Raw genomic sequence first — 20,822 nt, forward strand, 5'->3', positions numbered from 1 at the left:
TGAGATGAAAGGAAAATAATGTTTTGAAATTAAAATTATCTATTACCATCTTTATATCAAATATAATACAATATAAACCACAAATAGTAACTATAACAATATTATATAATATTTATATTTATAAAAAATGACGATCTAGTTTACTATAAATAACTACACAACATAGCTAGGCGAAAATTTATATATTATAGGATCTCTGCCAGAATTAGGTGAAAACAATATTTATAAAGCAATTCCACTAAAGTTTATAGACAACAAATGGTAAATTTAAGTTCATTTTAAATCTATCAAATCTGGGACATATAAGTATTTTTCAAACCTAAACCAGGACACGTACCTCCGAAAGCTGCCAATAATGCCCCAAAATACGACGGAAATACTTGAAATTTCGGATGATTGGTCTCCGCAAAGAACCGACCCCTGGTACTCGGAAATTTATGATATAATACAACCGAAAACGCAGTTTAAAACTTCAATTCTTGATAATCTAAACCCAGCCGTTGAGTTCGAGGAGCAGCGGGTAATCATCCGCTGCTTCGCGGCGTACGAGGCTGGGACGCTCGAAATTTCGGGGTCCGGGAACCAGCTACTGAACTGGTCCACACGCTTTAAAATGAACCAAATTGCACCCCGCACGTTCGAGCTGGAGCTGCTGTTCGAGCCACAGGAGGAGCCCTTTGCATTCAAATTCCTCAGGGACGGCACATACGAGGCCGGTCCCAACCGCTGCTTCTCCTACCGTCCAGGCGTGCAAGTACTAAACTGCTTCTACCGCTATGACTGCATTCCGCTGCTCCGCGTGGCCGGAATTTCGCTTGTGCGGACGCAATTTCCGCTGCAGAAAGTCGAAAAAATGGTCGATTTCGCACACAGCGCCGGTTTCAAAACCATAGCATTCCCATGCATCCATGCGGTCGACAGCAGCTTCGCGCTCGATCACGCAGTATTCGGCCTCGATGATGCCAGTGTACGCGCCGAATTCGACCGAATTCCGCTCTTCGAGCGCGTGGAAAGCACAATATAGCGCGTTCAGCGCAGCACATCGCTGTGCTACTGGCTTCCCGGCTACGCTGTCTACCGCGCCGTCTAGGGCGATCCTGACCTTCTCGGCAGCTTCGCGACGGACCGCGAGCGCGAAGGCTTCATAAGCCGCGTTTTCTTCACCGAAAAGCGCTTCCAGAGCGCGTATTTCGTAGCGTTTGAGCAGCTGCTGTTGCATGAGCTCCTGGAAACGGCCGTGCGCTACGCGCACGCGAACGGCATATTCCTGACCGGCGAGTTCTCGTTCACGATACCACGCAAGTCGCACAATTTGTGGCAGTTCGGACGCTTCTATACGCAGGGCTCGCAGGGTGCCGTGGACCTCGAGGCGCGCACGTCCTGCAATTTGAACTGTCCGGTGCTGAACTGGGGGAGCCTCAAGGAGGCCAATTACGTGTTTCTGCAGCACCAGATCTCGCAGTTGGAGCAGTACTTCAAGCACGTCGTACTAGCGACCTCCGAGCAGTTCTTCAGGACGTGGGAAATACCGGCAGAGTGCTTCCGCACAAACGGGCGCTTGGGGCGCTTTTCACCTGCGAATCCGATCCAAATTTCGAGCATTCCGGTGCACAACCCACAGCGGCTCGTGCTGCCGAATCTGGCGATTTCGCACCTCGTGCCAGCCGTGATCAGCCGTGAGCAGGGGCAGCGGCTGGTATCGCTGGATATTCTGACTGTTAAAGGCGATTCCTACGAGTTCCAAATGAGCGAAAAAGCGGCATGTAAGCTCCTGCACGATCAGCCTGTTTTGCAGGAATCCGTGCAAAAGATCAACGGAAATCGCTGCATGGCGCCTGATCTCGCATACCCGCTGCTGAACTGCCACCCACTCATCCAGAACTAGCTGCAGTGCAGCGAAACGGCGTTTTTCAAAAGCCTCAGCCAGGCCGAGCAGGACGTCTTGCGTGGCATTTCGGGAAACTACTTCTGGAATCAGCACTGCTGCTGGATTGCGCGCGGCCACGAGCGATTACAGTGGCTCCAGGGCATCGGCCAGGTCTTGTTTTCGTGTCGTGGTAGGAGCGAGCACTAATTTGAGGCTGAGTTCCTGAAATAAGGGATTTTGCTCAGCAATCAGTTTCAGTTTCAGGGCAGCTCTGCCAGGGGGTGGATGAGCCTTACTGAAAGCAACATCTCATTTCGTGACAGTTTACTCGAGTAAAAATTTCGTGTTGATGAGTATATTAAGTCTATTAGTGGTGAAAGAAACTCGTAGAATTCTACAAAAGACAAAATAAAGATACTAATGACAGAAATGCTTAACTCAGATTCTATGATCACTTTGGTACACTTGGATGATATTATCTCGCTGGCCGACGGCACGCCTCTGGCCCACGACCTGTGCAGTGACGCGCGGCTGTGCGGGCGGGTGCAGCGCCTCCTGGCGGGGGCCGGGCGGGAGTACGGCCGGCGTGGGGAATGATACTGGGCGGCGTGGAGCGGCGCGGGGAATTAGGATATTATACGGTACGCGAGATGTTCCCCCGAAATTCGGCTTTCTTTCCGCCGCACCACTCCCCCAATGTCAAGCGCCCTCGCGATCGAAATCTTCCAACCGCTCTCGGCCCTGCTGATCCTCGTGGTGGCCCTGCTGGGCGGCGTGCTGCCCTACCTGGTGCAGCGGCTCGCGAAGAGCACGCGGGTGACGGGCCGGATGAACTGCCTCTCGGGCGGCATGCTGGCGGGCGTGGCGCTGCTGCACATCATCCCCGAGTCCGGGGACGCGCTGAACCACGCCTGCGGGGACTTCCCGGTGAGCTCGGTGGTGCTCTTCCTGGGCATCCTCGCGATGCTGGTGGTGATCCAGGTGGGCCACAACCACGGGCACGACCATGACCACGGCCACCCCGACAACGCCTCGGCCTCGGACACCGGCAGCGCGCCGCTGGACTGCGAGGCCCACGCGTCCATGACCTTCGGCCACTGCGGCCCCTCCTGCGTGGTGGACCGCAACAACCACTGCCACGACCACGACGCGGACAACTGCACCGAGACCTGCCAGGCCACCGCGCCACCCGCAGTGAGGCCCGACTCCACCATCAAGGCGCTCATGCTCAGCCTCATGATCCACGACGTGTCCGAGGGCGTGATCCTCGGCTTCCAGACCGACCTGCACGAGGGCGCGTTCCTGGCGCTCGCCATCCTGATGCACAAGTGGTGCGACGTGTCGTGCCAGGTGATCGCGGGCATGCGCAAGGGGCTCAGCCGGCGCCAGAACCTCGCCTTCGCCCTGCCCATCGCCTTCGCGACGCCGGTGGCCCAGCTGGTGACCTTCGCGGTCATGCGGCTCGCGCACGTGAGCGAGGCGGGCGTGGCCTTCAACGTGACCAAGGACTGCTTCATGAGCTTCGCGGCGGGCACCTTCCTGGCGATCGTGCTGGTCGAGATCCTCGGCCACGAGATCACCGGCACCGCGCGCGAGGTCGCCGGCGGGGCGCTGTGGACGCTGCTGGGCTTCGGCCTCGTCAGCGTGAGCAACGTGATCGAGGTGGTCACCGGCGGGCACGATCATGGGCACGACCACGGCCATGCCCACCACGAGTGACACTTTCCTTTCCTCACCGCTCCTCGTACTCGCAGAAAAAACTGCCCTATCGCGGGGTATTCTCGGGCCCACGCCTGCTTTCTACGGCACGCGGCGTCGGACCCGCCCGCGTCCCTGTCGCCAATGTACTCGCCACTCCACAATGCCAGCCTACCGATGGACCTACGAGCAGGAGGAGCGCCTCCACCAGGCCGTGCAGCGCCACGGGAGCCAGTGGGAGCGCATCCGGTGCGAGAGCTTCCCGCGGCTCTCGGTCGCCGTGATCAAGAACAAGCACTACCGCATGCGCAAGGACGCCGCGCCGGCCCAGGATGGCGAGTTGCTCAAGCTGCTGCAGGCCTGCTGCGAGTGACTGCATGCATCACTACGCCGCCGGGCGGCCTCACACGCCCAGCACGCTGTACAGGTCGCACTGCCCGAGGTCCAGCGCCCTGGCCGCCGCGAACTGGTCTTGGTACACCTGCAGCACCTTTGCGAGGTGGTCGGCGTCCTCCTCCTGCATCTCCACCACCGCCCGCGCCCGCAGGGTCCCGACGCGCACCTGGCGCCGCCCCAGCCGCTGCATGGTGACCGGGAGCTCGAAGCCGAACGCCGCGTGCGGCAGGGCCACCTTCTCGCGGTCCACCACAAGCTGCGCGGCCCGCCCGTCCAGCCAGCACCGGAGCGCAACGGCCTCCACGGCGAGGATGCGGAACTCCTCGGTCTGGGACACGTGGGTGCGCGGCACGGCCCCCTGGAACGCAAAGGCCAGCCGGGCCGGCGGCGGGAGCGTCTGCACGAAGTCGTGCGTGCGCAGGTAGTCCAGCCCGTGCAGGACCTCGTCGTACCTCCCCAGCCGCGCGTAGAAGCGCTCCAGCGCCTCGCGCGCAGTGAGCACGGGCTCCGGCTCGCTTTGCGGCGCGGCCTCTGCGTCCTCCTCCGCCTCCGACTCGCTGCTCGGGGCTGCCGCTGGCCGGGGGATGGGCATGGTAGGATGGGATGCGAGCTGGTGGTGAGTGAATCAACTAATTAGTAAGTAAGTAAGTAAGTCAGTCAGTCAGTAAGTAAGTAAAAGCAAGATCGGTAAAACCCATTTCAGAAATGACAAAGACACAGTATTGTTATGCATAATGCATAGATATTGAATCATCTATCGATGCAAGACGATGACGCATGGAATCATCATTAGAAGTAAGGATCATTTTACGCATGTAACCCATAAAGGGCATCGCTCAAATTTATGGATTCAGGACACGAGGGGCCCAGATCAATAGTTTACAAATGCAATTTTCCGAAAAATCGCAGGCATTATTATTTATAATACATGAATCTTGATCGATTTATCATATATGATGGATATCCAGCCCAAAATCCAGCGATCTCTTTAGACACTGCGGGCCGGCTGGGTCGCCCAAGCGCCGAATTTTTGAATAGAACCATACCCATCAAATCATAAGAAATGAGATCATTAGTCGCACAGATACCCAAGAAACAACCGGGTGACCCGAATAGCAAACCAGAAATCCACAAGGACCAATTAAAAAGCATGTCACAAATCATATAAATAGAACCAATACCCATACACCAATGATACAAATCAAGTAGTCAAGAAATGAGATTAAAAATAAAAACAAATTAAAATTCATCGATTCGAATAGCGTAAAATAGAATATAAATATACACAATACATTCATATGTAATGCATCAAATCAATCAATCAATCAATCAATCAATCAATCAATCAATCAATCAATCAATCAATCAATCAATCAATCAATCAATCAATCAATCAATCAATCAATCAATCAATCAATCAATCATCAATCAATCAATCAATCAATCAATCAATCAATCAATCAATCAATCAATCAATCAATCAATCAATCAATCAATCAATCAATCAATCAATCAATCAATCAATCAATCAATCAATCAATCAATCAATCAATCAATCAATCAATCAATCAATCAATCAATCAATCATCAATCAATCAATCAATCAATCAATCAATCAATCAATCAATCAATCAATCAATCAATCAATCAATCATCAATCAATCAATCAATCAATCAATCAATCAATCAATCAATCAATCAATCAATCAATCAATCAATCAATCAATCAATCAATCAATCAATCAATCAATCAATCAATCAATCAATCAATCAATCAATCAATCAATCAATCAATCAATCAATCAATCAATCAATCAATCAATCAATCAATCAATCAATCAATCATCAATCAATCAATCAATCAATCAATCAATCAATCAATCAATCAATCAATCAATCAATCAATCAATCAATCAATCAATCAATCAATCCAGGGGTGAGTGGACCACCGACGCGCATGCGGCCCTAGAGGGAAACAAAGAAAATGACAAGATATCACTTGAGCTCCTTCTCGGCGTGGAAGATGCCGTGGAGGTTGCAGTAGGAGGTGGCCACGATTTTGGAGTAGCTGGCGATCTCGAACACGGAGAACTCGGCGACGGGCTCGGTGAGGCCGGGGTAGAAGTGGGCAGAGCCGAGCTCGATGAGGACGGCGCCCTTGAGGCCGTAGATCTTGATCTCGCCGATGTAGTGCTTGTCGGAGGTGGGGTGGAGCTCCTTCTCGCCGCACTGCACGTGGACCTTGCTGCCGGTGACGGTGATGTGGGGCACGTGCTTGTTGTTCTCGACGGCTGCGTGGATGATGGTCTGGAATGACATTGTGGAGTGGGCGCAGATTTATGACCCGCGAATCGGGATCGCGGCCCAATCCCGTTTACCCAAAGTATACAAAACGTAAAGCGCTGTATACTTTGTACACCCTCACTCCCGCTCGAGGGCCTCCAGGCGGCGCCCCAGCTCCAGCAGCTCCACCTTCGCGCGCGAGAACGCGTCGAAGAAGCGCCGCGCCTGGACGTAGGGCACGGGCCGCGCGCCGGGCAGGTCGAAGCGGATCACGGCCGCGGGGTGGATCAGGGGGCGGCGCAGGGCGCTCAGCGTGCTCATTTGGAGCGTCAGTTACTGGGCCGCGGGCCGCTGCGGGTATATAATACGCGCGCGTCTGGGAGGGGAGCCCCGCCCTGGGTATCGGACCGTAATAGGCCGCTCCAGAAACCAGTTTCGGCACACTTAAGAACAGACGCCGCATCCCCCGTAATACCGCGGCCCCGCCAGGACAGAAACTGTTTTTACTTGCGTTTCGCTGCGGCGCACACTGGGCTTTTCTATGGCGGCCTTCGGAGCGGAGTACCATGTAGGCGCCGTCCTCCGCGGAAGGCGGAGCGGGCCCGCCCGGAATGGAATACAACAATGCTCACTCGCCGCGCCCGGGCGCTCACAGCAGCTGGGGGCTGTCGACGTCCCTGACCACCGGGATCCGGGGCAGCTGGTCCCCGCCGGCGCCCATCACCTGCCAGGCTGGCTGGACCCCCTGGCCGGCCACCTCGACGGTCTCCTGGCGGCAGGCCTGCGTCTTGACCATGCCCAGGACCTGCTGCACCTGGTCCATGTAGTCGTGGTAGGTCCGCCTCTGGTCGCGCTGGACCTTGCAGCAGCAACAGCAGAAGGTGATGGCCCCGCTGGCGATGAAGACCATGAGCAGTACCATGACGGAGATCAGCACGGCCTCGGTCGAGCTCACTCCTCCCATTTGTGTGGAGGGGGATAAAGAGAGTTGGTGCGGCGGGCGGTGCTATTGTACTCGGGAGTGCGGAGACCCCGCTTCTCTTTATCGAGCCGAAACTGCGCCGAGTTCTTGGGCGGCCTCACTTCCCGCCGCCCGCGCTCCGGCTGGGGCGCTGCATGTCCACCAGGTAGCCGATGTCCCAGCGCCCGCGGAACTGCCGGCCCTCGATGTGCGGGCTGGCGTCGCCGCCGATGCGGTATCCCTTGAAGGCCTTCTGCCGGAGCACCTCCGTCTCGCGGGCCCGGTACACCTGCCGGATGCCCTCCGCCACCGACGGCGCCTTGGCTGCCAGGGTCTCCACGATGCGGCAGATCGTGATCAGCTGGTCCTCGAAGTCGTCCACGCCCACGAAGCAGGACGCAGGGCCGTAGAACACGCCCGAGAGCGCGCGGAAGAAGGGGAAGTTGTGCTGGCTCACGGCCATGACCAGCCGCTCCGTGCCGAAGATATCGCACAGCACCGCGAAGTGGTACTGGCCGCCCAGGTCGAGCAGGCCGGTGTAGAACGCGAGCAGCTGGTCCGCGGTCTTGGCCCCGGCGTAGTAGAAGAGCTTGGCCACGAAGTACTTCATGAGGTTGCCCAGGTCCAGGACCCGGAGCGCCTCCAGCTGGGCGAACTGCCGCTGGACGCCGAAGGGCAGGTCGTCGAACAGCCGCATTCTTGCACTTCGCAGGGAATGTATAAGAAGCGGATATTGCGTATCGCTCCACCGGCCATGGCGCATCACAGCACGGCCCATCCCCTGCACCGGCCTGTGCGGGCTGCGGGCGGTGCCACGCATAGAATGTACCCTGCGTATTCTATCCCACCCCCCTCAGCCTCAGCCTCGCTCCAGCAGGCCTGGCGCATCAGGTGCCAGCGCAACTCCTAGGCTAGACCCACTTCAGAAATGTGACAGGCATAGTGTGCCTATCCAGTAGGCTGCCCATACCGGCCGAACGGCTAGAATACTAGTCACTCCTCACCACTCCCACTCATACTGGCTGAGCTGGATCCTCTGCGTTTACATCTTCTGATATGTGGGGGCGTCTGCGCGTTCGTAGGGCTTTCTGGCCCGGTGCGGGGATTTGGAACATTTTATCATTTATAAAAAAATAAAAACTATAAAATTATATAAATAACTAAAAGATATAGATGTAAAAATTTATTTTTTAAATTTATAATATCCTATAATACTTATCATTGGTTTAAAATTTATAAGTGTGGTTAGATTGAGATTTAGCTTTGATTCTCTAGATTTATATATATCAAATCTTATTAGTTAGTATTATTGAATGACATAAACTAATAATAATTATATAAACTAGACAGAATAAGTACGAGAATACTAATTTTAGCAACAGAAATAGAATTTGGTTTCAATAACACTAACTAATAATGTTAGTATAACAAATATTACTACCTAATTTCCACCTAACACAAATATGATTCATGTTTATAAACATTAGGTTCATATAGTTGGATATTAAAATCATTAAAACTATTTTTAATCGTTTTATTAAGCTAATATATAGTTTAACTCACTCTAGAAAAGCAATTCTAAGTCAAGTAAAATATTTTTCCCGTATTCATAGATTATACTTTTTACTATATATAAGTAGCTTTACTTTTACAAAAATTAAAATGTTCGCAGAACTATTTTCGGATTAACAAACTCCTACTCCACCACCATCAATTTAGTTACCACGAAGGCTTATTTTGTTGTAAGATGTTTTTGATGAAAAGGAAGAATAAAAAATTACTAAGAAGTTTACTTAAAGTTTGAAAAAAATACGATCGGAAAACAAACTCAAATGCAGGGAAGAAATCATTAGAAATCTTAAGAAAAAGGTAGTTAAATAAGAACCATAAAAGATTTGTTAAGATTAGAGTTTTTCAAACCTAATGAAGAAACTTTAGTAGTTCGAATAGTAAACTAACGAAGATAGTGAGTTTTGAAAAATATGGAAAACATTAATATAAACTTTTATATAATAAATACTACTAATTAAAATAATTAAACATTCCGCAATATGCCAAAAGCTGAACCAAAATCTACAATCTCTGAGCTTAACCTCTCTTATAAACTATTTTCCGAGTCTAACCGCTTAGAATTCATTATATAAAATGTCACCGAAGCTTATCCAGAATATGGTCCACCTGAGCCTATAATGACATTAGAAGAGCCACCTATTGAAGAAGAATCCCCGGAATAGGAAACTGCACAATCTCAGCAAGCTGCAGCTCCAGTTCCAACTCCTGTTGCTGTTGTCGCCACACCTATAGATGCTGAAGAGGAAGACCCTGATGCTCCTCGTAAGAAAATTAAAAAAGAACCGATATTATTCATTGCCAGTAAAGAAAAAGATATGGATAAATGGAACGTTTTGTGTATGATCTTATTTTAGTAGAATCTTTACGAATTATAAAACGATCAATAAATGGAATGTATCGAGATTCTAGATAAATTAACTAAGTGGGCAAAAACCTTTTACTTACAGGACTCATTTTCAGTCGATTTCTTCACTTATGTAATGGACAGATTGAAGCTCGGTAAAAAATGCGATATTGGTATTAATAGAAATATCTCCGCCATCAAAGAGGAGTTTAAATGCAAATTTTGACTGATATATAATTATTATACATTTAATTTATTTCCGCGTTTAATGCCAGTAGTGACCACAATTGCTGACCTGAAAAATATCCAGCCACCACGCACAGTCACGTTCCAGCCATAAATAGATATACCAATACAGCTCACTCAGCTGCACACCATACTAATCTCATCACAACTACAGGTTATCCTAGACCTCTCCCTCACTACAAATTTTCAAGATTGCCTGGCACCACTCTAGAACGCCCTCAATACGAACAGGGTATGTGCTTTGTCACTTGCAGGCGTGAAAATATCTTCCTCGCAGTTTCGGGCGCTGAACTTGAACACGATCAGGGAGCTCGATATTTCCTGGACGGGGCTGCGCATGGCACAAGTCAACGCGCACAATATCGAGACACTCTACGTTCAAGGCCTCGATCTGCGGGGGTTTTCGACGGCGAATTTGCCTAAGTTGACCGAGCTGGACTTCTCGTACGCGGCGAACTGCGAGATACCCCTTACGGGGCTGCGCAAAGTGGTAGCGTGCGGTGTGAAACTTGACTTTGAGGGGCTTCGGGGAGTTGAAAATGTCGAGGTCTCTGCTGCGACGCAGCGAGAGCTCAAGAGCCTCTGCAAGAGCCGGCATCTGGACAGCTTCGTGGCCTACCAGGACGGCGGAGCAGACCTGGGGATCCTGGCGGCTAAGTACCCAGGGGTTGCCGTCCAGGACCACTTTTAGGAGGAGGCGGCGCCCGACCTTTTCGCGTACCGCGGCGGGTCCGAGGACGTGCTCTTCGGCCTAGAGCCGCCCCACGTGAATCTGGCGTACCAGAGCCGGCACGACGAGTTCTTCGCGCTCTCGCGGCTCGAGGAGCAGGCGTGCGTCTGCGCACCCATCCCCCGGCCAGCGGCAGCCCCGAGCAGCGAGTCGGAGGCGGAGGAGGACGCAGAGGCCGCGCCGCAAAGCGAGCCGGAGCCCGTGCTCACTGCGCGCGAGGCGCTGGAGCGCTTCTACGCGCGGCTGGGGCGGTACGACGAGGTCCTGCACGGGCTGGACTACCTGCGCACGCACGACTTCGTGCAGACGCTCCCGCCGCCGGCCCGGCTGGCCTTTGCGTTCCAGGGGGCCGTGCCGCGCACCCACGTGTCCCAGACCGAGGAGTTCCGCATCCTCGCCGTGGAGGCCGTTGCGCTCCGGTGCTGGCTGGACGGGCGGGCCGCGCAGCTTGTGGTGGACCGCGAGAAGGTGGCCCTGCCGCACGCGGCGTTCGGCTTCGAGCTCCCGGTCACCATGCAGCGGCTGGGGCGGCGCCAGGTGCGCGTCGGGACCCTGCGGGCGCGGGCGGTGGTGGAGATGCAGGAGGAGGACGCCGACCACCTCGCAAAGGTGCTGCAGGTGTACCAAGACCAGTTCGCGGCGGCCAGGGCGCTGGACCTCGGGCAGTGCGACCTGTACAGCGTGCTGGGCGTGTGAGGCCGCCCGGCGGCGTAGTGATGCATGCAGTCACTCGCAGCAGGCCTGCAGCAGCTTGAGCAACTCGCCATCCTGGGCCGGCGCGGCGTCCTTGCGCATGCGGTAGTGCTTGTTCTTGATCACGGCGACCGAGAGCCGCGGGAAGCTCTCGCACCGGATGCGCTCCCACTGGCTCCCGTGGCGCTGCACGGCCTGGTGGAGGCGCTCCTCCTGCTCGTAGGTCCATCGGTAGGCTGGCATTGTGGAGTGGCGAGTACATTGGCGACAGGGACGCGGGCGGGTCCGACGCCGCGTGCCGTAGAAAGCAGGCGTGGGCCCGAGAATACCCCGCGATAGGGCAGTTTTTTCTGCGAGTACGAGGAGCGGTGAGGAAAGGAAAGTGTCACTCGTGGTGGGCATGGCCGTGGTCGTGCCCATGATCGTGCCCGCCGGTGACCACCTCGATCACGTTGCTCACGCTGACGAGGCCGAAGCCCAGCAGCGTCCACAGCGCCCCGCCGGCGACCTCGCGCGCGGTGCCGGTGATCTCGTGGCCGAGGATCTCGACCAGCACGATCGCCAGGAAGGTGCCCGCCGCGAAGCTCATGAAGCAGTCCTTGGTCACGTTGAAGGCCACGCCCGCCTCGCTCACGTGCGCGAGCCGCATGACCGCGAAGGTCACCAGCTGGGCCACCGGCGTCGCGAAGGCGATGGGCAGGGCGAAGGCGAGGTTCTGGCGCCGGCTGAGCCCCTTGCGCATGCCCGCGATCACCTGGCACGACACGTCGCACCACTTGTGCATCAGGATGGCGAGCGCCAGGAACGCGCCCTCGTGCAGGTCGGTCTGGAAGCCGAGGATCACGCCCTCGGACACGTCGTGGATCATGAGGCTGAGCATGAGCGCCTTGATGGTGGAGTCGGGCCTCACTGCGGGCGGCGCGGTGGCCTGGCAGGTCTCGGTGCAGTTGTCCGCGTCGTGGTCGTGGCAGTGGTTGTTGCGGTCCACCACGCAGGAGGGGCCGCAGTGGCCGAAGGTCATGGACGCGTGGGCCTCGCAGTCCAGCGGCGCGCTGCCGGTGTCCGAGGCCGAGGCGTTGTCGGGGTGGCCGTGGTCATGGTCGTGCCCGTGGTTGTGGCCCACCTGGATCACCACCAGCATCGCGAGGATGCCCAGGAAGAGCACCACCGAGCTCACCGGGAAGTCCCCGCAGGCGTGGTTCAGCGCGTCCCCGGACTCGGGGATGATGTGCAGCAGCGCCACGCCCGCCAGCATGCCGCCCGAGAGGCAGTTCATCCGGCCCGTCACCCGCGTGCTCTTCGCGAGCCGCTGCACCAGGTAGGGCAGCACGCCGCCCAGCAGGGCCACCACGAGGATCAGCAGGGCCGAGAGCGGTTGGAAGATTTCGATCGCGAGGGCGCTTGACATTGGGGGAGTGGTGCGGCGGAAAGAAAGCCGAATTTCGGGGGAACATCTCGCGTACCGTATAATATCCTAATTCCCCGCGCCGCTCCACGCCGCCCAGTATCATTCCCCACGCCGGCCGCACTCCCGCCCGGCCCCCGCCAGGAGGCGCTGCACCCGCCCGCACAGCCGCGCGTCACTGCACAGGTCGTGGGCCAGAGGCGTGCCGTCGGCCAGCGAGATAATATTATTAAACCTAATTTTGATAATCTGCTCAATAAAGACAGCTTTTTCAACTATAAATTAATATAACAATAGTATATAAAAGTTTATTTACTATTATTTTAACGAAAAGTAGATAAATTAATGTCATTCACTCAAATACTTATCAAATCGTCTATAAATTAGTCATCGCTATCTGATTTGAACTCCATTACTGTTGATAGCAAATTACTCCTCATACCCTATGATTTTGATAACTAAAAACCGCCAAATTTTTGTTTAGAGGACTTTTAACAATTTTAATTTTGTGATGGTTTATATTTGACACTCAATAAATCTTCTGCATTATTCATAGCTTATGGTTTTATGATAGTTATATTATTAAGTTCGTCATAAGATGTATTAGGTAAATTTAGTTAAAAAAATGAGTTATTTGATTTCATTAATTCTGTTATATATAAATATATATAATAGTATATGTAATTCATTTGTTTTCAACCAATTCAATAAAATTAAGACAACCGTAAAATGCTTATTACTAATTTAAAATAGATACATCGGAAAATTAATTAGAAAATTATTTAAATTACTAATAATTTTTAGAAACAACACCACCTGTTAAAAATATACTCTATATGTTAAACATTTTTCTTATTTACAGGATATATTATTCTACAAATAAAAAATATTTTTACACGATTTAAGGTCTAGTTTTGAATATTTATTTTGCCGTTAAATTGTTTTTACTATAAAATTCGCATAAACTTATTATTCCTTAACTAGATATAATTCTATCATAAGAAATAACTGAAATTTTAAACTTTCTACATAAAAACTCATTTAGGTCCTGATCTAAATCAACTCGTATATGACCACATTCTGATGCATATACTGTATTATTTACTTTATAGCAAACACCAATACCCGTACCAATACCTATAAAAATAGCATTATTACATTTTATAGAATATCCTACACTTTCCATATCGTTTAAAAAATAAACTTCGCCTTTGAAGAGTGATTACAAATGTTATTTTGAATATTATATTTGACATTTTTCGATTGTAAAATACAAGTTTTTATCATCATGCGGACCAGCTATAGCAATAACTATTTATGAATAGTTTAATTTCTAAACTTTATCAATTATTTGTGTAAATTTATCGTTTTGTGTCCTCATTGAAAGTTATTCGATCAACCTACCTTCAGAAAATATTGCAATCTTCGTATAAGTTGAACCTAGATCAACTATAATTTTCATTTACTTCTATTATATTTTATATATTATAATTAATTATCCAAAATAATAATTTAAACTTACTATATAATATTTGTTATATAAAATAAATAAATAAAATGATATATTTTTACAGATTATTGACTATTTAGCTATTAGCTGGAATTTCACTAGGTTCTGCCCTCTCAAACATGTCACGGGACATTATTTAGCTTTATTACATGGATACTTATGGAATTAGCTTCGACGAGGCTGAAGTTATCATTAAGTAGTTTTTACCCCTATTATCCACGTCTTCGATAATCGGCTTTGCAGCCGGTTCATCGCTATTTTCGTTGATCGCCAAATTCTTAGGGTTCAAACTAACGGCAATGATCGGTTGCACTGGCGTTTTCCTCTTTACCATCGGGTAATGTATTCCGGTTAATGAATACTTCTTGTTCATTATGCGGGTTTTGGCAGGGTTCTTCTAACTGCTTTTTATGTGTCCCACACTGGTAATAGTTGGCGAGCATGCCTTGCCTCAGAAACGTGGCATTTTAGGGATGTGGTTCCAGTTTGGAATCACCATTGGAATATTTATCAATTCAATAATTTTACTGGTAATTAAGCTCACGTTTCTCAAATTCAACTGCTGGTGGGCCTCCTTTTGTCCAGCCATTCTGAGCTCCCTCGCGGGGCTCATTTTGCTTTTTTTCACGCCGGATGTCCAGAAGCGGATCCACAAAGAGGTAAATTATTCGTAGATTTTCACCAGGGAGTACGGCGAGTTGCTGCTGTGTACGGTTTTTCTGGGCATCAACCAGCAGTGGACGGGGATCAATGGCGTCATTGTTTTCGCGAACGAGATCTTTAAAAACCAGTTCAACTCTGAGTTTTCGTCTATCATCTGCAACTTTGTTATTGCATCAGTGAATATCGTTTTTACGGTCATAGCGCTGCTGCTGATCGAACGACTGGGCCGGCGACGGCTTCTTTTTACGGGGCTCACGATTTGCTTCATGAGTCAGTGTATAATCCTATCAAACTACGGTCTGCGGTAGCCCTCGCAGCCACTACTGCTAGGGTGCTACATCAGTTTCATTATCGGGTTCGCGGTCGGTCCGGGGCCGATTTTATACGTCCTCGCCTCTGAAATTTTCCCAATTTCTGCTAAGAGTATGTTTATCGGAATTCTTATGTCCTGCAATTACGTTTCGCATCTTTTCGTGATCGTTTTGTTTCCAATTCTGACCGACTGGGCGAATTTTATTCTGTACATCAGCCTGACGATTTCGACCACATTTGTTCTATTCTTCTATTGCCCTGAGACAAAGGGTAAGACGCAGGCTGAAATTCAAGAGACGCTGGCAAATTCGACGAATTTCCGGATTTCAGTTGTAGAATGAATTTTTGATATATAATAATACTATTATACGAAAAATGCTTAAAGCCGTTTTGGACATTTTCTACCAAATATGCGCTATTCCGCACGGGTCAGCTGATACTTCGGCACTCGAGAGCTTTATTAAGGATTATGCAGTTGCAAATGACTGAAATCTGGATTCAGACACAGCAGGTAATCTTCTGCTCGCCAGGGACCTCCCTGGGACGCCGATACTCACCATTCAGGCCCACATGGACATGGTGAAGACATTAGATCGCGAAATAACGCCAATGGTGCACGGAAACTTGCTATTTTCGCCAGGGACCTCCCTGGGCGCCGACAACGCCACCCTATCGAGCTGCTGCTAACGAATTCCGAGGAGACGACGATGAGCGGTGCGCACGGGCTCGGCGTGGCCCCGAAGTCGCCAATTCTGCTCAACACGGACTGGACATCGGACCGCGAATTGCTGATCCACGCCAACGGGGGCTTCTGCGCGCGCCTGCGGTTCCCGTTCGCCCCGGAACTCGCAAATTAAGCGGAGAAGGTCTTCGCCGACAAAGACGAGCGCGTGCTGACCGCCGGCGCACTGGGAAGCCCCATTTTGGAGTACCTAGAGCAGATTCAGTTTGTGGCGAGCGCGCAGTGCGGATCTGCGCCAGGGAAGGTCATGAACCAGCGAAGGTCATGAACCAGCGAAGATCATGAACCGGGGCTCCTCGTGGCCGAAAACAAGCAGATCGCAACGCTCCGGAACAGCCAGCGCCAGTTGGTGCAAAATATTAACATTGGCGTTATCCAGGCCGCTGGGGACGAGATTACCCTCGAATTGCACGTGCGGGCAAGCTGTAATTTGGAGGACATCGCGGCCCAAATCTCGCGAATTTGCGCTAAATTCGGTGGAGATTTTACGGTTTTCCAGGCGTACAACCACGAAATCCGCGAGATCCTCCCTGCCTTCAAAGTGGCGAAAAGCGAAGCGTATGGGGTGCTGCTGCAGAGCTTCAGTACCGCACCAGATGAAATTTTTTACGAGGGCGGAACGGAAATAGGCGTTTTGCAGTAGAAACTGGCACACACGGAGCACTTTGTTATCGGGTGCAATATTCACGACACGCACACGGAGCAGGAGCGGGTGGAGCTAGACAGCATTGCGCGAATGTGCTACGTTGCTGAGCGGTTTATTTTGCTGTTGAAAAAATGTGAATATTATATGAATTTAAATGTTTTATTTTTCACTCCAATTACCTTTAAAAATGTCAGACACGGTGAAAGTGATTATTCGCTGCAGGCCGTTTAACCAGAAAGAGGCAAACGAGGGCGCGCACAACGTTGTGTTTTCAAACAAAGAGCTGTGCACAGTTACAGTTAATCCGCCAGATTATGACCCGAAAAACCCTGGAAACGACAAGGACGCGAAATCTATGGGCAAAAAAGTGCCCAGGACATTCACTTTTGACGGTGTTTTCGGTATTGAATCCAAAAACATCGATATCTTCCTAGAGTCGTTCAGGCCAGTAATCCATTCGCTGATGGAGGGCTTCAACGCCTGCATTTTCGCATACGGCCAGACCGGCTCCGGGAAGACCTACACGATGGCCGGGGACAAAAATCAACCAGGATGCACGCCGAATTCGTTTCAATTTTTGTTCGACCAAATCGCCAAAAACACGGCCGTGGAGTACCTGGTAACTGGTTCCTACATCGAAATCTACAACGAGCATGTGATGGATCTGATCACGCCAGGTGGAAACTTGCCGCTCCGTGAGCACCCAGAAAAGGGTATTTTCATTGCTGGGCTCACGGAGCACACAGTGCAGACCGATGAGCAGCTACTGGAACTCATGGACAAGGGCTTCAGCAACCGCTCGGTCGCCGCCACCAAAATGAACGCCACGTCCTCCCGCTCGCACTCAATTTTTATGGTAAAATTGGAGTGCGCAGAAACGATCCAAAACAAGGAAACTATCCGCGTCGGGAGGCTCAATTTGGTCGATTTAGCGGGTTCTGAGCGCCAGGGAAAGACGGGCGCCGAGGGCCAACGGCTCAGCGAGGCGAACGCGATCAACCTATCGCTCACAACGCTCGGAATCGTCATTTAGAAGCTCGTAGACGGCTCCAACCACATCCCGTACCGCGATTCGGTCCTCACGCGCCTCCTGCAGAATTCGCTCGGCGGAAACTCGAAAACGCTCATGGTAGCGGCCGTGAACCCGGCGTCCACGAACTACGACGAGACCATGTCAACTTTGCGCTACGCGGACCAGGCAAAAAAGATCAAAAACAAGCCAAAAGTCAACGAGGACCCCAAAGACGCCCAGATTCGCGAGATGCGCGACCGCATCAAAAAGCTCGAGGACCAGCTCCAAAACGCGATGCAGAACGGCGGAAATGTGCTGATTTTGCAGCAAATTCAGCAGAAAATCCTCCAAATTCAACCGGACGAGCAGCTTGAAGAAATAGAGGAAATAGAGGAGTACAGCGACCCGTAGCAGGCCGAGCAGATGCGAATTCTTCGCGAGAACCAGAAAATCCTCTCAGCGAAGATGCTAGAGCAGGAGCAGAGCACGAGCGCGGCGAAACTGACGATTCAAGACATGAAAAACACGCTAAAAACGCTCAAAAACGAAGTCATCTCCGGGAAGCAGCTAATCGATCAGAATCGCGAGCGGGAGCGCGCGTTGCGGGAGGCGCGAATTAAGCTCGCGGAGCGCCTGGAGCGCGAGGGAAATTTGCGGAAAGAACTCGATTTTAAGGAGCGGAAAATCGCTGAAAACCACGCAAAACGCCTCTCGACGGGGCAGGAAGTTGAGGGCCTGAAGCGCAAAATTGAGGGCCTGAAGGGGGCCATAAAGGGCACGATTTAGGACATTCAGGAGGTGAAAGAGGAGCAGCAGCGATTTTTAGACGATTTGGTGCGGGAGCAGCAAAACGCGATTTAGGCGATTGATCAAAAGTCACTTTTAATTCAACTTTTCATTCCACCTCACGAAATTGACAAAATTTCGAACAATTTGAAATTCAACGAATCGGCGCTGAAATTCGACGAAATCAGCAGAGAAAAAATCGACAGAATTATGATGGAGGCCAGGAACGCGAAAATCAAGTTTCCGCGCGGAAATTTGGTGGCGCAAGAGGGGGGCCTGGGGGGGCTGGATATGCAGAGGGAGGCCGTGGAAAAGACTGTGGTTAAGTGATTGGGGTGATTTTTGGTGATTTTTGGGAAAGGGAAAATGTTGTATAATAATGTATAATAATGGTAATAATGTGTAATAATGGTAATTGGATGAAATCGGTTTTTTAATTTTCGGTAATACTGATTATTATATGAAAAATAGATTTTTAGTTGTTGTTTTAGTTAAGTTTCTGGTTTCGCATTCGGGAAATGTTGTTGATATATGGTGATATGGCGTATTCAAGGAAGTTGTGTTTTATAAAATGAGAAAGATGGCGTGCGCGAAGTTGTTGTTGTCTCCGCTGGTTAGGATACGCAATGTGAGTAAAATCATGCGATAGACGCCCAGAAGCCCAGGAAAGTACAGTTATAGTGTGCCGTTAGCACCAATTGTGCCAGTGGAGAGATTAGGTAATATTTAACAATATTCAGGACAAGACTCCATTACGGAAATTAATTTGTCCTTCATCAATCGAGAGTTAATAATAGAATAAAAAAACGCATTAAAGCTAAAATAAGATATTCAGAATAGTTACTTAATTTGCTAATAGCATTTTTCAAGGCTTGAATTAATAGATAGGTCAGTTGATACCATACTTTCTAAACTAGGTTGTTGGGTACCTATTGTTATTTGATTTTGATATGGTGCATAATTTAACGATATTATATAAAAGTATACATGTAATGAATTTTTATATAATTGGTTTATAAGTTCGTATAAATTAAGATTTATTTTCTATTAATAATATTTTACCCAATATTTAAAATAGTATACTAATATAGGTATTAATTAAAATGCCAATAAACATTTTACCCTTTGGTAAGAAAAATAAGTCTTAGTTACACATGAACCAATCAGAAGCAAACTTAACTAGTAAAAAATACGACAATATGTCATCAATAGAGTTTTTAAACAATGAAGTTGGCAATCCCAAAAGTGCTTACCAGTTTTTAGATTTTGTTCCTGACTTTGATTTAAATAGCGAAAATTCATAAGAACATAAAGTAAAAGGTAAAAAGTGAGTAAACTCTAATTTATTGATCATTTACCTATGAGCGCTCGTGATTTTAATATTATATAATTTAAGAAGATATCGTATACTAAATATTTTAAATAGGGAAACTAGTACGCCGTTAGATAATTTCACTCATAATTAGTCAATATACAGATATATACGTATTTTAGTTAAGAAAAATTATTCAACAGCATCTCTTTTTTCTATTTCGTTATCCAGTAACCTCGCTTTTATGATAAGTCTAAAAGATGTGATCCTTTGGAGATTTCAACATCAGTGTCTCATTTGTAACTTCAGTTACAATTATTAAGTTCTTTAACAAAGCATACTTCTAAGAAACGTCATCATGGACCTTTACTATAAGGTATTAGTTCTAAATTGTCGGCAAATTCAACTAAAATACTAATTAGTCGTAAAATATTAGCATTAAATCTGCATTGAAAGCGTAGTGCTTGTAAAATGCTTCACTAGGCAAATACCAAAATACTATATCACCTTTATTGACAAAAACAGGATAGTTAAACTATAAGAAACTTGGAAGCTGCTAGTGCACCATAAATTCATTGACTAAAGCGATATTTCCAATCAAAATTACTTTTTGCATTTTAAAAATATCTTTATTATATTTTCATATAATTAATTCATCATCAGAAGTAACGTTTAAATCTCTAAAAATTTGTGAATTTAGTCTCACCATTCCCTCAACTTTGAGATCCACACCAGTAAGGTTACTATTACTGGGTATAATTCGGCTACAATTTCGCACTATAGGTTTAGATGATGTACAACTAGGGATAAGCTTATAGTACTTATTAGTATTATTATTTTATATTCTAGCAGAAATTCGTGGTGATAATCTTTTAAAATTTGCATCTGCTGTATACAAAGATTTCAGATCGATTTTGAAATTATTTTGTTTCGCTTACTATATTTTACAGATACCTAAGAAAGATACTTCTCTCTTTAGTTTCCGTTAAATTTACAGTAAATGGTCCTTTTCATCTCCTGGCATCACTAACTTTGGATATGTAGAGATACTTTATTATGCAGTAATTTTGTCATGTGTTTTAATCTCCATACGTTTTTATTAGTTCATTGCTTGCTCATATAAAAGTTCAATGGGTTTCGGCAT

The 20,822-nt window shown here is 49.1% G+C and overlaps 20 protein-coding genes across 20 annotated transcripts; 10 read left to right on the forward strand and 10 right to left on the reverse strand. All coding sequences in view use genetic code 6, as the record gives it.

The window, feature by feature from the left end:
• Window positions 1–127: 127 nt before the first annotated feature.
• On the forward strand, window positions 128–2,464 carry SS50377_22815 (4-alpha-glucanotransferase; the record flags this gene model as incomplete). The annotated part of the gene is made up of 1 exon (XM_067906693.1): window positions 128–2,464. The coding sequence occupies one exon, from the start codon at window positions 128–130 to the stop codon at window positions 2,462–2,464; it is 2,337 nt and encodes a 778-aa protein (XP_067765961.1).
• Window positions 2,465–2,563: 99 nt separating this feature from the next.
• SS50377_22816 (ZIP Zinc transporter family protein) lies at window positions 2,564–3,586 on the forward strand (the record flags this gene model as incomplete). Its single annotated transcript, XM_067906694.1, has 1 exon — window positions 2,564–3,586. One exon carries the CDS (start codon window positions 2,564–2,566, stop codon window positions 3,584–3,586), a length of 1,023 nt encoding a protein of 340 aa, XP_067765962.1.
• Window positions 3,587–3,728: 142 nt separating this feature from the next.
• SS50377_22817 (Myb-like DNA-binding domain-containing protein) lies at window positions 3,729–3,938 on the forward strand (the record flags this gene model as incomplete). The annotated part of the gene is made up of 1 exon (XM_067906695.1): window positions 3,729–3,938. One exon carries the CDS (start codon window positions 3,729–3,731, stop codon window positions 3,936–3,938), a length of 210 nt encoding a protein of 69 aa, XP_067765963.1.
• Window positions 3,939–3,968: 30 nt separating this feature from the next.
• Window positions 3,969–4,553, reverse strand: SS50377_22818 (uncharacterized protein; the record flags this gene model as incomplete). The annotated part of the gene is made up of 1 exon (XM_067906696.1): window positions 3,969–4,553. The coding sequence occupies one exon, from the start codon at window positions 4,551–4,553 to the stop codon at window positions 3,969–3,971; it is 585 nt and encodes a 194-aa protein (XP_067765964.1).
• Window positions 4,554–5,956: 1,403 nt separating this feature from the next.
• On the reverse strand, window positions 5,957–6,280 carry SS50377_22819 (Superoxide reductase; the record flags this gene model as incomplete). Its single annotated transcript, XM_067906697.1, has 1 exon — window positions 5,957–6,280. The coding sequence occupies one exon, from the start codon at window positions 6,278–6,280 to the stop codon at window positions 5,957–5,959; it is 324 nt and encodes a 107-aa protein (XP_067765965.1).
• Window positions 6,281–6,382: 102 nt separating this feature from the next.
• Window positions 6,383–6,565, reverse strand: SS50377_22820 (uncharacterized protein; the record flags this gene model as incomplete). The annotated part of the gene is made up of 1 exon (XM_067906698.1): window positions 6,383–6,565. The coding sequence occupies one exon, from the start codon at window positions 6,563–6,565 to the stop codon at window positions 6,383–6,385; it is 183 nt and encodes a 60-aa protein (XP_067765966.1).
• Window positions 6,566–6,893: 328 nt separating this feature from the next.
• SS50377_22821 (uncharacterized protein) lies at window positions 6,894–7,208 on the reverse strand (the record flags this gene model as incomplete). Its single annotated transcript, XM_067906699.1, has 1 exon — window positions 6,894–7,208. The coding sequence occupies one exon, from the start codon at window positions 7,206–7,208 to the stop codon at window positions 6,894–6,896; it is 315 nt and encodes a 104-aa protein (XP_067765967.1).
• A 115-nt stretch (window positions 7,209–7,323) lies between these two features.
• SS50377_22822 (uncharacterized protein) lies at window positions 7,324–8,025 on the reverse strand (the record flags this gene model as incomplete). Its single annotated transcript, XM_067906700.1, has 1 exon — window positions 7,324–8,025. The coding sequence occupies one exon, from the start codon at window positions 8,023–8,025 to the stop codon at window positions 7,324–7,326; it is 702 nt and encodes a 233-aa protein (XP_067765968.1).
• Window positions 8,026–8,867: 842 nt separating this feature from the next.
• Window positions 8,868–9,182, forward strand: SS50377_22823 (uncharacterized protein; the record flags this gene model as incomplete). The annotated part of the gene is made up of 1 exon (XM_067906701.1): window positions 8,868–9,182. The coding sequence occupies one exon, from the start codon at window positions 8,868–8,870 to the stop codon at window positions 9,180–9,182; it is 315 nt and encodes a 104-aa protein (XP_067765969.1).
• A 74-nt stretch (window positions 9,183–9,256) lies between these two features.
• On the forward strand, window positions 9,257–9,847 carry SS50377_22824 (uncharacterized protein; the record flags this gene model as incomplete). The annotated part of the gene is made up of 1 exon (XM_067906702.1): window positions 9,257–9,847. One exon carries the CDS (start codon window positions 9,257–9,259, stop codon window positions 9,845–9,847), a length of 591 nt encoding a protein of 196 aa, XP_067765970.1.
• A 42-nt stretch (window positions 9,848–9,889) lies between these two features.
• SS50377_22825 (uncharacterized protein) lies at window positions 9,890–11,293 on the forward strand (the record flags this gene model as incomplete). The annotated part of the gene is made up of 1 exon (XM_067906703.1): window positions 9,890–11,293. One exon carries the CDS (start codon window positions 9,890–9,892, stop codon window positions 11,291–11,293), a length of 1,404 nt encoding a protein of 467 aa, XP_067765971.1.
• Window positions 11,294–11,323: 30 nt separating this feature from the next.
• SS50377_22826 (Myb-like DNA-binding domain-containing protein) lies at window positions 11,324–11,533 on the reverse strand (the record flags this gene model as incomplete). The annotated part of the gene is made up of 1 exon (XM_067906704.1): window positions 11,324–11,533. One exon carries the CDS (start codon window positions 11,531–11,533, stop codon window positions 11,324–11,326), a length of 210 nt encoding a protein of 69 aa, XP_067765972.1.
• Window positions 11,534–11,675: 142 nt separating this feature from the next.
• SS50377_22827 (ZIP Zinc transporter family protein) lies at window positions 11,676–12,698 on the reverse strand (the record flags this gene model as incomplete). Its single annotated transcript, XM_067906705.1, has 1 exon — window positions 11,676–12,698. One exon carries the CDS (start codon window positions 12,696–12,698, stop codon window positions 11,676–11,678), a length of 1,023 nt encoding a protein of 340 aa, XP_067765973.1.
• A 682-nt stretch (window positions 12,699–13,380) lies between these two features.
• Window positions 13,381–14,157, reverse strand: SS50377_22828 (Glucokinase; the record flags this gene model as incomplete). The annotated part of the gene is made up of 1 exon (XM_067906706.1): window positions 13,381–14,157. One exon carries the CDS (start codon window positions 14,155–14,157, stop codon window positions 13,381–13,383), a length of 777 nt encoding a protein of 258 aa, XP_067765974.1.
• A 95-nt stretch (window positions 14,158–14,252) lies between these two features.
• Window positions 14,253–15,521, forward strand: SS50377_22829 (Hexose transporter; the record flags this gene model as incomplete). The annotated part of the gene is made up of 1 exon (XM_067906707.1): window positions 14,253–15,521. The coding sequence occupies one exon, from the start codon at window positions 14,253–14,255 to the stop codon at window positions 15,519–15,521; it is 1,269 nt and encodes a 422-aa protein (XP_067765975.1).
• A 1,234-nt stretch (window positions 15,522–16,755) lies between these two features.
• SS50377_22830 (Kinesin-like protein) lies at window positions 16,756–18,696 on the forward strand (the record flags this gene model as incomplete). Its single annotated transcript, XM_067906708.1, has 1 exon — window positions 16,756–18,696. One exon carries the CDS (start codon window positions 16,756–16,758, stop codon window positions 18,694–18,696), a length of 1,941 nt encoding a protein of 646 aa, XP_067765976.1.
• A 241-nt stretch (window positions 18,697–18,937) lies between these two features.
• Window positions 18,938–19,309, forward strand: SS50377_22831 (uncharacterized protein; the record flags this gene model as incomplete). Its single annotated transcript, XM_067906709.1, has 1 exon — window positions 18,938–19,309. The coding sequence occupies one exon, from the start codon at window positions 18,938–18,940 to the stop codon at window positions 19,307–19,309; it is 372 nt and encodes a 123-aa protein (XP_067765977.1).
• A 160-nt stretch (window positions 19,310–19,469) lies between these two features.
• On the forward strand, window positions 19,470–19,697 carry SS50377_22832 (uncharacterized protein; the record flags this gene model as incomplete). The annotated part of the gene is made up of 1 exon (XM_067906710.1): window positions 19,470–19,697. One exon carries the CDS (start codon window positions 19,470–19,472, stop codon window positions 19,695–19,697), a length of 228 nt encoding a protein of 75 aa, XP_067765978.1.
• A 177-nt stretch (window positions 19,698–19,874) lies between these two features.
• SS50377_22833 (uncharacterized protein) lies at window positions 19,875–20,294 on the reverse strand (the record flags this gene model as incomplete). The annotated part of the gene is made up of 1 exon (XM_067906711.1): window positions 19,875–20,294. One exon carries the CDS (start codon window positions 20,292–20,294, stop codon window positions 19,875–19,877), a length of 420 nt encoding a protein of 139 aa, XP_067765979.1.
• Window positions 20,295–20,318: 24 nt separating this feature from the next.
• SS50377_22834 (uncharacterized protein) lies at window positions 20,319–20,822 on the reverse strand (the record flags this gene model as incomplete). Its single annotated transcript, XM_067906712.1, has 1 exon — window positions 20,319–20,822. The coding sequence occupies one exon, from the start codon at window positions 20,820–20,822 to the stop codon at window positions 20,319–20,321; it is 504 nt and encodes a 167-aa protein (XP_067765980.1).

This window comes from Spironucleus salmonicida, chromosome 3 (assembly GCF_000497125.1).
Source record: "Spironucleus salmonicida strain ATCC 50377 chromosome 3, whole genome shotgun sequence".
Lineage (NCBI taxonomy): Eukaryota > Fornicata > Diplomonadida > Hexamitidae > Spironucleus > Spironucleus salmonicida.